General features: G+C 46.5%; 1 protein-coding gene across 3 annotated transcripts in view; it reads right to left on the bottom strand.

Moving 5' to 3' along the window:
- mms22l (MMS22-like, DNA repair protein) overlaps window positions 1–15,302 on the bottom strand; it is a 268,328-nt gene that overhangs the window by 58,590 nt on the left and 194,436 nt on the right. For 2 of the 3 annotated variants that reach the window (XM_059981368.1, XM_059981369.1), the window contains 2 exons: window positions 6,494–6,684; window positions 5,165–5,315 (listed from right to left, as the gene is read on the bottom strand). In XM_059981368.1, coding sequence (XP_059837351.1) covers window positions 5,165–5,315; window positions 6,494–6,684 — 342 coding nt within the window. Of the gene's footprint in view, window positions 1–5,164; window positions 5,316–6,493; window positions 6,721–15,302 lie in introns of all 3 variants that reach the window. The other variant, XM_059981367.1, reaches the window with a different exon arrangement.

The raw sequence follows: 15,302 nt of genomic DNA, 5'->3' as shown, positions 1-15,302 counted from the left end.
TCTGGAAGCAAACATCACACCATCTGTAAAAAAGCTGAAGATGAAAAGAGGATGGCTTCTACAACAGATAATGATCCTAAACGCACCTCAAAATCCACAATGGACTACCTCAAGAGGTGCAAGTTGAAGGTTTTGCCATGGCCCTCACAGTCCCCCAACCTAAACATCATCGAAAATCTGTGGATAGACCTCAAAAGAGCAGTGCACGTAAGACGGCCTAAGAATCTCACAGAATTAGAAGCCTTTTGCAAGGAAGAATGGGCGAAAATCCTTCAAACAAGAACTTAAAGACTCTTAGCTGGCTGCAAAAAGTGTTTACAAGCTGTGATACTTGCCAAAGGGGGTGTTACTAAGTACTGACCATGCAGGGTGCCCAAACTTTTGCTTCAGGCCCTTTTCCCTTTTTTGCTATTTTGAAACTGTAAAAGATGAAAATAAAAAAGTAATCCTGCTTAAAGTATTAAAGCAATGTGTCATCTTTAATTTTATGTCTTTTGGAAATCAGGTTGTAGCGGTGTGCTACAAACAGCGCTAAAATTACGACACGGAGTCGGTAACTGCAGTCGAAGGAAAAACTTTATTCGAAAACTTCAGCCTCACTTTTAAGCCTCTGTCAACCGGCCCCCCATGGCGAAGAGGCTCCAAAGCTCTGTGCTCGCAAACCCCCGTAGGCTATCTAATTGTGAGTCGGTTCGCATACGCTAGGAAAAGAGCCGCCACATAACCCCCCCCCAGAACCGGCGATACACCCCCCAATGTCCACAGCCTGGGCCAGAACCTGCTTGGGAGGTCGGCCTCTGCGCCGAGGCGCCGGAAACTCGGCCGGTTGCGCCAGGTCCACATGGGCCGGCTTGAGGCGGTCCACCGTGAAAACCTCCTCCTTCCCCCCAACGTCCAGCACGAACGTGGACCCGTTGTTCCGGAGCACCGTAAACGGCCCCTCGTATGGCCGCTGCAGCGGTGGCCGATGCCCGCCCCTTCGTACAAACACAAACTTACAGTTCCGTAGGTCTTTGGGTACGCAGGTCGGGTGCCGCCCATGCTGTGAAGTGGGTATGGGGGCCAGGTTACCGAGCTTCTCGCGAAGTCTGCCCAGGACTGCAGCGGGTTCTTCCTCTTGCCCCCTCGGGGCTGGTAGGAACTCCCCGGGGACGGCCAGGGGCGCGCCGTATACCAACTCGGCCGACGAGGCGTGCAGGTCGTCCTTGGGCGCTGTGCGGATGCCGAGAAGGACCCAGGGAAGCTCGTCCGCCCAGTTGGCTCCTCGCAGGCGGGCCATGAGGGCCGACTTCAGGTGACGGTGGAAACGCTCCACTAGCCCGTTCGACTGTGGGTGGTAGGCAGTGGTGTGGTGCAGCTGAGTCCCCAAAAGGCTGGCCATAGCTGACCACAGGCTGGAGGTGAACTGGGCGCCTCTGTCGGAGGTAATGTGGGCTGGTACACCAAAGCGGGATATCCAGGTGGCGATCAGGGCTCGGGCGCAAGATTCGGAGGTGGTGTCGGTGAGCGGGACCGCCTCTGGCCATCTTGTGAACCGGTCCACGATAGTCAGGAGGTAACGCGCTCCGCGCGACACTGGCAGGGGGCCCACGATATCCACATGAATGTGGTCGAAACGCCGGTGGGCGGGATGGAACTGCTGCGGTGGGGCTTTGGTGTGCCGCTGAACCTTGGCCGTCTGGCAGTGCATGCACGTCCTGGCCCATTCACTGACCTGTTTGCGGAGTCCGTGCCAAACGAACCTGCTGGAAACCATCCGGACAGTTGTCCGGATGGAGGGATGCGCCAAGTTATGAATGGAGTCGAAAACACGTCGCCGCCAGGCTGCGGGGACGACCGGACGGGGCTGGTTGGTGGCGACGTCACAGAGTAGGGTCCTCTCACCTGGGCCCACGGGGAAGTCCTGGAGCTGCAAACCAGAGACTGCAGTCCTGTAACTCGGAATCTCCTCATCCACCTGCTGTGCCTCTGCCAGTGCCTCAAAGTCTACCCCTTGGGAAAGGGCATGAACGGTAGGGCGAGAGAGCGCATCCGCCACGACATTGTCCTTACCCGAGACGTGCCGGACATCCGTTGTGTATTCAGAGATGTAGGACAGGTGGCGTTGCTGGCGGGATGACCAGGGGTCGGATGCTTTCGTAAACGCAAAGGTAAGCGGTTTGTGGTCCGTGAACGCGGTGAAGGGCCGACCTTCTAGGAAGTACCTGAAATGCCGGATTGCCAGGTAGAGCGCCAACAGTTCCCGGTCAAAAGCACTGTACTTGAGCTCGGGTGGCCGCAGGTGTTTGCTGAAAAACGCCAGGGGTTGCCAGCGACCTGCGATGAGCTGCTCCAGCACCCCACCGACTGCCGTGTTTGATGCGTCCACTGTGAGGGCGGTAGGGGTGTCCATTCTGGGATGTACTAGCATTGCGGCGTCAGCCAAAGCTTCCTTCGTTTGAACGAAAGCGGCGGCGGACTCCTCGTCCCAGGTAATGTTCTTGCTCGGACCCGACATCAGGGCGAACAGGGGGCGCATGATCCGGGCAGCTGAAGGGAGGAAGCGGCGGTAGAAATTGACCATACCTACGAATTCCTGAAGGCCTTTGACCGTGGTGGGTCGGGGGAAGTGGCGGACCGCATCTACCTTAGCGGGCAGAGGGGTTGCCCCGTCTTTAGTAATCCTGTGGCCCAGGAAGTCAATGGTATCAAGTCCGAACTGGCATTTGGCAGGGTTAATTGTAAGACCGTACTCACTCAGTCGGGCGCAGAGTTGACGGAGGTGGGACAGATGCTCCTGACGACTGCCGCTGGCTATGAGGATGTCATCCAAATAGATGAACGCGAAGTCCAGGTCCCGTCCCACCGCGTCCATTAACCGCTGGAACGTCTGTGCGGCATTCTTCAGGCCGAACGGCATGCGGAGGAACTCGAAGAGGCCAAACGGGGTGATGAGAGCCGTCTTGGGGACGTCGTCAGGATGCATCGGGATTTGATGGTACCCTCGGACAAGGTCGACCTTGGAGAAGATCCGGGCGCCGTGCAGGTTTGCCGCAAAGTCCTGAATGTGCGGCACAGGGTAGCGGTCCGGTGTGGTAGCCTCGTTCAGCCTGCGGTAGTCGCCGCACGGTCTCCAGCCCCCCGTCGCTTTGGGCACCATGTGCAGGGGGGAAGCCCAGGGGCTGTCGGACCGCCGGATGATCCCCAATTCCTCCATTCTCTGGAACTCCTCCTTCGCCAGTCGGAGCTTGTCCGGGGGAAGCCGCCGAGCACGGGCATGGAGGGGTGGTCCCTGTGTCGGGATGTGGTGCTGTACGCCGTGCCTGGGCATGGCTGCTGTGAACTGCGGTGCCAGAACCGATGGGAACTCCGCCAGGACCCTGGTGAAGTCGTTGTCGGACAGCGTGATGGAGCCGAGGTGAGGGGCTGGCAACTGGGCCGCGCCCAGGGAGAACGTCTGAAAGGTCTCGGCGTGTACCAGTCTCTTCCTGGGCAGGTCAACCAGCAGGCTGTGAGCTCGCAAAAAATCCGCACCCAGAAGCGGTTGGGCTACGGCGGCCAGTGTGAAGTCCCACGTGAACTGGCTGGGGCCGAACTGTAGCTGCACCTGACGGGTGCCATAGGTCCTTACTGTGCTGCCATTCACGGCCCTCAGGGGGGGACCCGGTGCCCTGCTGCGAGTGTCGTAACTTGTCGGAGGTAAAACGCTGACCTCAGCCCCAGTATCGACCAGAAAGCGGCGTCCCGACCTGCTATCCCACACATACAGGAGGCTATCCCGATGGCCAGCCGCCGTAGCCATCAGCGGCGGCTGGCCCTGGCGTTTCCCGGGAACTTGCAGGGCGGGCGGCAACGGCGGGCTTCTGCGCCCCACCGCTGGTGGTAGAAGCACCAGTGGTCATTGGGCCGGGGGTTAGTGGGCTCTGCGGCCGGGCCTGGACTGGTTTGCTGCCGGGAGCGTGGCTGGGAGATCTGTGCGATGGACGCCCCGCTCACCTTTTTGGCGTTCCACAGCAAGTCCGCCCGGGCTGCCACCTTCCGGGGGTCACTGAAATCCGCGTCGGACAGCAGCAGGCGTATGTCCTCGGGCAGCTGCTCCAGGAATGCCTGCTCAAACATGAGGCCTGTGTGTCCCTCGGCCAGAGACAACATCTCGTTCATTAAAGCCGATGGAGGTCTGTCTCCCAAGCCATCCAGGTGCAGTAAACGGGCAGCCCGCTCACGCCGTGAGAGTCCGAAAGTCCTGAGGAGCAGGGCTTTGAATTCCGTGTACTTGCCGTCTGCCGGGGGCGACTGTACGAACTCCGCGACCTGGGCAGCTGTGTCCTGGTCGAGGGAGCCCACCACGTAGTAGTAGCGGGTGTCTTCTGAGGTGATCCGGCGAACGTGGAATTGGGCTTCGGCTTGCTGGAACCATAGGTCCGGGCGCTGTGTCCAGAAACCCGGCAGTTTCAACGAAACCGCATGAACAGAGGCGGCGTCGGTCATTTCTGGTCCAAAAATCGTTTGGACCGTCGGGGTCACCAATTGTAGCGGTGTGCTACAAACAGCGCTAAAATTACGACACGGAGTCGGTAACTGCAGTCGAAGGAAAAACTTTATTCGAAAACTTCAGCCTCACTTTTAAGCCTCTGTCAACCGGCCCCCCATGGCGAAGAGGCTCCAAAGCTCTGTGCTCGCAAACCCCCGTAGGCTATCTAATTGTGAGTCGGTTCGCATACGCTAGGAAAAGAGCCGCCACAAGGTCATCTTTTACTCGCTTAGCTATTCACAGTACCAGAAATTTTGACCATGTGTGTCCAAACTTTTACATGCCACTGTGTGTATGTATGTATGTATATATATATATTTTTTTTTCAGTTTTTAATATTAACTTGCTTTCTACTTTTTTTTCATTTGCTCAACTTGATTCTTGTTTTGTCCAGTTTTCATTGATTCTATTGTGACTCAATGTATGTACTGTGAATGTCCGCAGAAAATGAATCTCTGATAATAAATTTATTTTGAACTTTGATAAATGGATGTAACATACCTGAGTAGGAAAACTCAGACTGTGATATGCGCTCAAAGTCTTGCATTATACCTGTGAGAACAAGGCGCTTCTCTATTGTTGGAGCCTAGTGCTGACCTTTGGCTTACAATAAAATGAGAGAATACAAAGTCAAGAAAAGATTCAATATTTTACCTGTTTTGAATGAGGTGACTGAGATATCGACACACCAGCTGGGGGTGCACCATATTATCCCAGCCAAATATTTGCATCATGCTTATGAGAGGCTGTGGTTGGAGATCTGAAGGTGCGGTGCTTGGCATATCTACTGCTAAGAGCGAAAAACCTGAAATATAGAATATTCCTGTTTTATTAAAACCTATACAAACAATGTTAATCCTCAGATAAAAAACTTTCCTTTGTGCATTGGTCACAGCGCAGTATCAGGTTTTATAATATAGTCATAGAGCACTACAGCATAAAACAAACACTTTGTCCCATCTAGACCGTACTGAGCTATCAATCTGTGCTGTAATGCCCAATGACTCTACCCAGTTTTTGGCTCAAATGATTTTCACAGAATCATTAGTTATAGTTATTAGTCTTATCGTTAATCATTAGTTATTAGTCTTATTCATCTCCATTGATGCTGACTGAACTGCTGAGTTCTTCCAACATTTTGCATGTGCTCCTCAAGATTTCCAGCATCTGCAGATCTCTTTTTGTCTTTGTATACCACATTTGGAAACATTCTCCTGAACAGTAGGAGCAGAATTCATCTCCCTTTGCTGCGTACTGTGTGCTAAACGGTACAGCACAGTATAGGGCCATTGACCCACAATGTTGTGCCAATCTTTTAATCTACTCCATGATCAATTAAACACTTCCTTCGTACAAAGCCCTCCATTTTTCTATCATCCATGTGCTTTTCAGTCTCTTGGGCATCCTTAATATGTCTGCCTCTGCCAGCACCAATGGCAGTGTGTTTTTCATATCTGTGTAAAAAAAAAATACCTCTAACATCTCTCCACACTTTCTTTTAATCCTTTTAGAATTAAGCCTACTTGTATGAACCATTGCCACCCTGGGAAAAAGTCCTTGGCTGTCATTTGTCTATGCTTATCATCTTTTACACCTCTATCGTCACCTCTCATCCTCCTTCACTCCAAACAGAAAAGCTCAAGCTTGCTCAGCCCAGAGATCATCCCAGTATATGTCCTCTGCACCCTCCTTAAAGCTTCCTATAATGAAAGGACCAGAACTGAACACAATATTCCATCCTTTTTTATAGAGCTGTACCACTAAGGCTGTTGTACTCAATCCCCTGATGAATTAAGGCCAACACACCATACACCATAGCACATCCTAACAACCCGATCAGCCTCAGCAGGAACTTTTGAGGGATCTACGCTCACAGACCCCCGAGATCCCTCTGTTTCTCCACAGTGCTAAGAATCCTGTCATTAACCCCGCACTCGGCCTTATTAGGCAGTTTTCAAAGATCTGTAACGGGGAGGTACTGACCTGCAGCCACGTCAGCTGTCTGTGAAGAAGGTGTCTGTGACAGTCTTTGGCTCTTCACGAAGGGGAAGAAATTCTTCCAGAGAGCACAGGCGATCGCTAGGTGGCGCTCTTTGGCAACTAACGGTGCTGGAAGGCTGTGAGAAGGCAGAGGAACCTGCTGAGTGAGCTGGACCAGGCGCTTGTTCACGCTCCTGAGAAAGGCAGACCAAATAAAGATATTGTGAACCCTGTAAGGAGTGTTCAGAACCAGAATCAGATTATTATCATCGTCTTATATAACATAAAAATACAAGAAAATGAAGGCATGCAATAATAGCATTTCCAGTGGATTAGAATATAAAAGCAAGGATGTAAAGTTGAGACTCAAACTACTGGTGCACTGGTGAGGCCTCACTTGGAGTTCTGTGAGCAGTTCTAGAGCCCTTATCTAAGGAAGGATGTGCTGACACTGGAGAAGGTTCAAAGAAGTTCAAGAAAATGATATTGGGATTGATAGGCATCGCATGAGGAGCATTAGATGGCTCTGGGCCTGTACTCACTGGAATTCACAGAATGAGGGGGTTCGCAGTTAAACCTATCGAATGTTAAAGGAGTGAATGTGGAGAGGATGTTTCCTATGGTTTGGGAGTTGACACGGCCTCAGATGTCAGATGTCCATATATAAGGAGGATTTTCTTCATCCAGATGGTGGTGAATCTCTGGAATTCGTTGTTACAGGCAGCTGTGGAGACCAAGTCATGGGGTATATTTAAGGCAGAGGTTGATATGTTTGATTAGTCAGGGCATGAAGGAATATGGGGAGAAGGCAGGAGACTGAGGCTGAGAGGGAAATGGATCAGCCATGATGAAATGGCAGAGCAGATTCAATGGGCCAAATGATCTACTTCTGCTCCTATATCTCATAGTCTTACGAAATGTGTTGCTTGACGGCTGCAGTACGGTGCAAAGTCATAACGTTGCTATAAATCACACAGAATGCCTTACTTAAAGTTTCTACTGCTATTCTGTGAAGTAGTTTATTTTAGCAGTTCTCTGAAAAAGCAGCATGCCCTACTGGTTTCGGCTAAAGGAGCTCTGTCGTTTAACTTAGGAATACTGTGTCAGCCAATCACGGTGGTGGGGTGGGGAGAAGATTCTAGAGACAGATTTCTGATGGCCAGCAGTCGAGTTTGGGGTATTTTGGCAGGAGATGCAGAGAGGAGAGGATTAGGGAAGACGTTTGACAAATAAGACAAATCTTATTGAATTTTTTGAAGAGGTTACCAGGAAAGTTGACACGGGTAAAGCAGTGGATGGTGTCTATATGGACTTCAGTAAAGCCTTTGACAAGGTTCCGCATGGAAGGTTAGTTAGGAAGGTTCAATCGTTAGGTATTAATATTGAAGTAGTAAAATGGATTCAACAGTGGCTGGATGGGAGATGCCAGAGAGTGATGATGGATAACTGTTCGTCAGGTTGGAGGCCAATGACTAGTGGTGTGCCTTAAGGATCTGTACTGGGTCCAATGTTGTTTGTCATATACATTAACAATCTGGATAATGGGGTGGTAAATTGGATTAGTAAGTATGCAGATGATACTAAGATAGGTGGTGTTGTGGATAATGAAGCAGGTTTTCAAAGCTTGCAGAGAGATTTAGGCCAGTTAGAAGAGTGGGCTGAAAGATGGCAGATGGAGTTTAATGCAGGTAAGTGTGAGGTGCTACATTTTGGTAGGAATAATCCAAATAGGACATACATCGTAAATGGTAGGGCATTGAAGAATGCAGTAGAACAGAGTGATCTAGGAATAATGGTGAATAGTTCCCTGAAGGTGGAATCTCATGTGGATAGGGTGGTGAAGAAAGCTTTTGGTATGTTGGCCTTTATAAATCAGAGCATTGAGTATAGGAGTTGGGATGTAATGTTAAAATTGTACAAGCCATTGGTAAGGCCGAATTTGGAGAATTGTATACAGTTCTGGTCACCAAAATATAGGAAAGATGTCAACAATTTACTAGAATATTACCTGGGTTTCAGCACCTAAGTTACAGGGAAAGGCTGAACAAGTTAGGTCTTTATTCTTTGAAGTGTAGAAGATTGAGGGGGTACTTGATAGAGGTATTTAAAATTATGAGGGGGATAGATAGAGTTGATGTGGATAGGCTTTTTCCATTGAGAGTAGGGGAGATTCAAACAAGGGGACATGAGTTGAAAGTTAGGGGGCAAAAGTTTAAGGGTAACACGAGGGGGAATTTCTTTACTCAGAGAGTGGTAGCTGTGTGGATTGAGCTTCCAGTAGAAGTGGTAGAGGCAGGTTCGGTATTGTCATTTAAAGTAAAATTGGATAGGTATATGGACAGGAAAGGAATGGAGGGTTATGGACTGAGTGTGGGCCAGTGGGACTAGGTGAGAGTAAGCATCGGCACGGACTAGAAGGGCCGAGATGGCCTGTTTCCGTGCTATAATTGTTATATGGTTATATGGTCTGGAGGATTCTATCCGAAGGGGAGACTGATTCATGAGTCAAAGGAGTTCCAGCAGGGAAGTTGTACCTGTGAACGGTGATGAGAATTCACCACTGTGAGTAAACGCTACACCATCCACTACAACATTTACATGCATATTGAGATGGATTTCTCTGTAATGGGCCATTTTGTTTCTTTTTCTTATTTTTTCTATTAACTATTCGATAAAGCTGAAATTGATAAATTTAGTCTCTTTATGATTTTATGCTGTATCTGATCTGTTACCAAAGTGGCCTTCTCACTGCTCAGTTACAAGGCTGTCAGCAGGGTTAGCCAATGAGCCAAGTCTGTACATGAGCCCCGGTGAGAGGGTTACACACAAAATAAATAAACTGTGCAAAAAAAAGAATAATGAAGTAGTGTTCATGGACCTTTCAGATGGGAAGAAACTAATCCTGAATCATTGAGTGTGTGTCTTCAAGCGATTTCTATTCTGGGCTGTCCACAGCACAACTTTGCACTGTGTTGGTTGTTGATGCAAACAAGAGACTTCACTGTATGTTTCAACGTACATGTGGCAAAAAAGCTCATCGTTATTCTTTCATCTCAGAGTTATTACATTTTCTAGTGATTGATTATATGACAGATTATTCATTCCCCACGCAATGGTGAGAACTTGTTATGGTAAAGGAGTAGAAATTAATCTCATGCTGCATTATGAGAAATTCCTTTTTGGAATTGGGCAAAGTGGGTTCTTTTCATTTTGAACATCTATAATTATTGCCTTTGCACTGGAGAAGGTGGAACATTGCCCGCACAGAACAGACATTTCACTCTGTGCAGTACATGTTCATTCCTCCACTCGCTGGGTTTCTAATCAGTTTAACATTCCACTTCACTGTACTCTATTCTTTACAACGCTTCCACCCTTCCCCACGCCTTTCATCACACCCCGCCCACCTTGTTACATATTGAATCCAATACTTGATTCACTCAACAGCTCCTCACACTGAGAAGGACAGGTAGTGACAAGAGACAGTAGAGTTTAACCTGAGGGCCACACTCCACAGATTTAGGAGCAATCATCAAATTTGAGAATAGAAAATTATTCCAACTGGACTGAAAAGAGCTGTGTACTAAAGAGTAAAGAGGTTTTTTTTAATCATGCTTGAAAGAATAAATTGCTTAAATGACCAGAATTAAGTACTTTCAGTGGCATCAATTGGATAAAGTTCAACAAAGGTCTAATATCAAATTCCACTGAACTTAACTATATTTAATTTTTTGAAATGAGAAACATTAATATTAAACAATATGATATATTCTTGATTAATCAGAGCATAAAGGAGAGAAGGCAGGAGTTTGGGGCTGAGAGGAAAGCTGGATCAGGCATGATGAAAAGGCGGAGCAGATTCAATGGGCCCAATTGTCTAATTCTGCTCCTCTATCTTATGGTCTTATAAAATGTAACCACATTAAAATCTCTGAAAGCAGTGAAACTACCCACAAAGCTTCATGGCAACCTTTTCATCGCAGCATAGTGGTTCATGTAACGCTTTACAGCACTGGGTGTGAGATGAAGGCTCAATTCCCACTGTTGTTTACAAGGAGTTTATATCTTCTCCCTGTGCTCTGGTATTTTCCCACATTCCAAAGACATAGGGATTAGGGTTACTAATTGATGGACATGCTATTCTGTTTGGAAGCATAGCATCACTTGCAAGTTACCCCCAGCACAATCTTCGGACTGTGTTGCTCATGGACACAAATGCTGTTTGTTTTGATGTTTCAATATACATGTGACAGTAAGTCAAAGTCAAAGACAATTTGTCCTCAAAGTACACATTGTATATGCCACTATATGCCCTGAGATTCATCGAGAATATAAAGAAATACCCCTTGCCCTTTTCCCAACCATGATTCTCCTCTCCCTGCCCGCTTCCCATTCTCAGTCCACAATAGAGACCCATACCAGAATCAGGTTTATCAACATTCCCATATGTCATGAAATGTGTTTTTTTTCTGTAGCAGCAATGCAGGGCAATAAGTAAAATTACTACCGTACTGTGCAAACCTTAGGCAACCTAGCTATAAATATGTGTCTAAACCTTTTTCACAGTACTATATATAATATGATCTGTAGAGTCCTTGAATGGGAATATGTAGTTTGTGGAATCAGTTCAGAGTTGAGTTGTGTGAAGTCATCCTCACTGGTTCAGGATCCTGATGGTTTAAGGGTAATAACTTTAATAACTAGAAGGGGAATAAAGCCAAAATGTAATCTTCGTACCCAACTCTACCAGTCAATTCTAAACCAGTTCTCAGAGCAAGAGTGGAGCTGCTGAAGAGATTTGGTGTGTCAGGCAATGTCTGTAAAATGAAATGGGTATTTTCCCCTCATTTTTTGTACTCAGGACCCAGTATCTGTAGGCTTGTGTCTAATCTTGCTCAGGACTGTTTTTAATAGTTGCTCACTCCAAGCAAGCAGTACAGGTAAATTTCACTCCATATTCTACAAATAATCATGAATCTAAAAGCTGTATTATGTTTTCCAAAATTATAATGTAAAAATTAACTCAGAGAGTGGAATAATAAATTACTGCTTGTTTTTAAGTTAGTTCCTTTACAGTGTAACACCACTAGCTCTCTATGGCTTGACTGTTTCAGACAAAAATCACCTACAATAATACAAGTTAAATATTGTATAACTAAATATCTGAGTAAAGGAAAGGTTGAATAGATTAGGATTTTATTCCCTGGAGCACAGGACATTGAGGGGAGATTTGATAGAGGTATACAGAATTCTGACGGGCACAGATAGGGTAAACACACACATGCTTTTTCCACTGAGAGAGGTTATGGGCTAAAGGTGAGAAGTTTAAGGGGAACTTCTTCACTCAGAGAGTGGTGAGAGTGTGGAACAAGAGCCACAAAAACTGGGGAACACGTAAAGAGACTGCAACATTTAAGAGAAATTTAAATAGGTTAATGGATGGGATGAGCATGAAGGGTGATGGTGCAGGTGCAGGTCAATGGGAGCAGACAGAATAATAGTTCAGCACAAACTCTTTCGATGCTGTAGTGCTGTATGAGTCTAAATAATGCATCAAATATGATCCATTCTTAACAGTGAGAAAGGAATGCAGTTTTAATCTGAACAGTTTTGCATAACGCATAACAAGAAAAATTACAGGATTTCAAAGCAGTTCAGGAGCTGTTTATTCGTGGAGATACAGAAAAGATGCCATCCACCAATCCCCCATTTTAATCCAAGCTCAATCATGGATAAATTTATAATGACCAATTAACCTATTCACCAGTGTGTCTTTGGATGTGGGGGTGAACGTACAAACAGGGACCTTAACCAAGGAGTCACAAGGAGAACGTACAAACTCCTTACAGTTTGCAGCAGCAGGTCGCCTGTACTGTAAAGCATTGTGCTAACCACTACACTACCATGCCACCCTTCAGCTGCTCAGAATCACAGTCAGGTTTACTATCACTGGCACATGTTGTGTAACTTGTTAACTTTGCGGCAGCAGCACAATGCAATTCAGGATAATTTTTTTAAAACTGAATTACTGCAATTATATATATGTATATTAAATAGTTAGAATAAGTACTGCAAAGACAGAAATTTAAAAAAAAGTAGGGAGGTAGTGTTCATGGGTTCAATGTCCTTTTAAAAATTGAATGGCAGAGGGGAAGAAGCTGTTCCTGAATTGCTGAGTGGCCATAAGAACATAGGAGCAGAATTAGGCCATTTGCTCCATCAAGCCTGCTCCATCATTTAATCATGTCTGATCTTCCTTCCCCTCCTCAGCTCCACTCCCTGTAACCTCTAATGCAGTGGCCGATCAAAAACCCATCATGCTCTGCCTTAAATACACCCAATGACCTGGCCTCCACAGCTGCCTGGAGTAATAAATTCCATAAATTCACCAACCTCTGGCTAAAGAAATTTCTCCACATCTCTGTTTTAAATGGACGCCCCTCTATCTTGAGGCTGTGCCCTCTTGTCCTAGACTCCTCCACCATGGGAAACATCCTATCCACGTCAACTCTTTAGGCCTTTCAACATTCGAAAGGTTTCAATGAGATCCCCCCCCCATCCTTCTAAACTCCAGCGGGTACAGACCCAGAGGTATCAAATGTTCCTCATTTGATAACCCTTTCATTTTCGGAATCATCTTGTGAGCTTCCTCTGGACCCTCTCCAATGCCAGCACATCTTTTCTAAGATGAGGAGCACAAAACTGTTCAGAATACTCAAGGTGAGGCCTCACCAGTGCCTTATAAAGCCTTAGCCTCACATCCCTGCTCTTGTATTCTCGACCTCTTGAAATGAATGCTAACATGGCATTTGCCTTCCTCACCACCGACTCGACCTGCAAATTAACCTTTAGGGTGTTCAGCACAAGGACTCCCAAGTCCCTTTGCATCTCAGATTTTTGGATTTTCTCCCCATTTAGAAAATAGTCTGCACATCTATTTCTACTACCAAAGTTGATGACCGTTCATTTTCTAACATTGTATTTAATTTGCCACTTTCTTACCTATTCTCCTAATCTGTCTAAGTCCTTCTGCATCCTACCTGTTTCCTCAACACTACCTGCCCCACCACCAATCTTTGTTTCATCTGCAAACTCGGCAACAAAGCCATCTATTCCATCATCTAAATCATCGATATACAACATAAAAAGCAGTCCCAGCACTGACCCCTACGGAACACCACTAGTCAGAGGTATCCAACCAGACAAGGATCCTTTCAATCCCACTCACTGTCTCCTACCAATCAGCCAATGTACTAACCACGTTAGTAACTTTCCAAGGGATCTTATCTTGCTCAGCAGCCTCATGTGTGATACCTTGTCAAAGGCCTTTTCAAAGTCCAAATATACAACATCTACTGCACTCCCTTTATCTATCCTATGTGTACTCTCCTCAAAGAATTCCAACAGGTTTGTCAGGCAAGATTTTTCCTTAAGGAAACTATGTTGGCTCTGTCCTATATCACCAAGAACTCTATAACCTCATCCTTAACAATAGACTCCAACATTTACCCAATCACTGGTCAGGCTAACAGGTCTATAATTTCCACTCTGCTGCCTTCCTCCTTTCTTAAAGAGTGGAAAAATGCATTTCTTAAAGACATTTGCTCTGGCACCATGCCAGACTCTAATGATTTTTGAAAGATAATTTCTAATGCCCCCACAATTTCTACCGCTACGTCTTTCAGAGCCCTAGGGTGCAGTTCCTCTGGATTGGGTGACTTACGTACCATTAGGTTCAGGTTTCTGAACCTTCTTCCTGATGGTAACAATGAGAAGAGGGCATGTCCTGGGTGCTAGGCATCCTTAAAGATGGACATAATCTTTCTGTGGCATTTTCTCCTGAAGATGTCTTGGAGACTATGGTGCCTACACCCATGATGGACCTGACTAATTTTACAACTTTCTGCAGCTTATTTCAGTCTTGTGCAGTAGCTCCACCCCAAACCAGACAGCGATGCAGCCAGTCAAAATGCTCTCCGTGGTACATCTGTAGAAGTTTTCGAGTACTCAGGTGATAAACCAAATCTCTTCAACCTCCTAATGAAATATAGCTGCTGTCTTGCCTTCTTTGTAGCTGCATCAATACGTGGCAACCAGGTTAAGTCCTCTGAGATACTGATATCCAGAAGCTTGAAACTGCTCACTCTCTCCACATTGATCCCTCTATGAGGATTGGTGTGTGTACCCTCATCTTACCCTTTTTGAAGTCCACAATCAGCTCCTTGATCTTTCTAACTTTGAGTGCAAGGTTGTTGCTATGACACCACTCCATTAGCTAATATATCTCCCTCCTGTATGCCCTTTCGTCATCATCTGAGATTCTAAGGACGTCAGCAAATTTATCGGTGGCATTTGAACTATGCCTAGCTATTCAGTCATGGGTATAGAGAAAGCAGAGCAGAAGGCTAAGCACATTTTCCTGAGGTACACCTGTGCTGATTGTTAGCAAGGTGGAGATGTTATTTCCAATCTGCACAGATTGTGGTCTTATGGTAGGAAATGGAGCAATTAAGAAATTGCTGCAACAATTTTCAAATGAAATCTATTTCTCTGAATGTGAAACTGATTTGCAATAAATGTTTATCTCATCGGAATCACTTTGAATTATTAAAAATAGAGAGATTCAGAAACACGAGAGATTCTGCAGATGCTTTAAATCTAGATGATTCAGGCTGAGACCCTTCATCAGGAATGGAAAGGAAGGGGGAGGATGCCAGAATAAAAAGGCGGGTAGGGGAGGGGAAGGAGTACAAGCTGCCAGGTGGTAGGTGAGACCAGGTGAGGGGAAGGGTGGGTAAATGGGGGAGCAATG

The sequence above is a fragment of the Hypanus sabinus genome, chromosome 10 (assembly GCF_030144855.1).
Source record: "Hypanus sabinus isolate sHypSab1 chromosome 10, sHypSab1.hap1, whole genome shotgun sequence".
NCBI classification, from domain to species: Eukaryota; Metazoa; Chordata; class Chondrichthyes; order Myliobatiformes; family Dasyatidae; genus Hypanus; species Hypanus sabinus.
The sequence above is the reverse complement of the archived record's forward strand: the minus strand, read 5'-3'. Positions and strand labels throughout refer to the sequence as shown.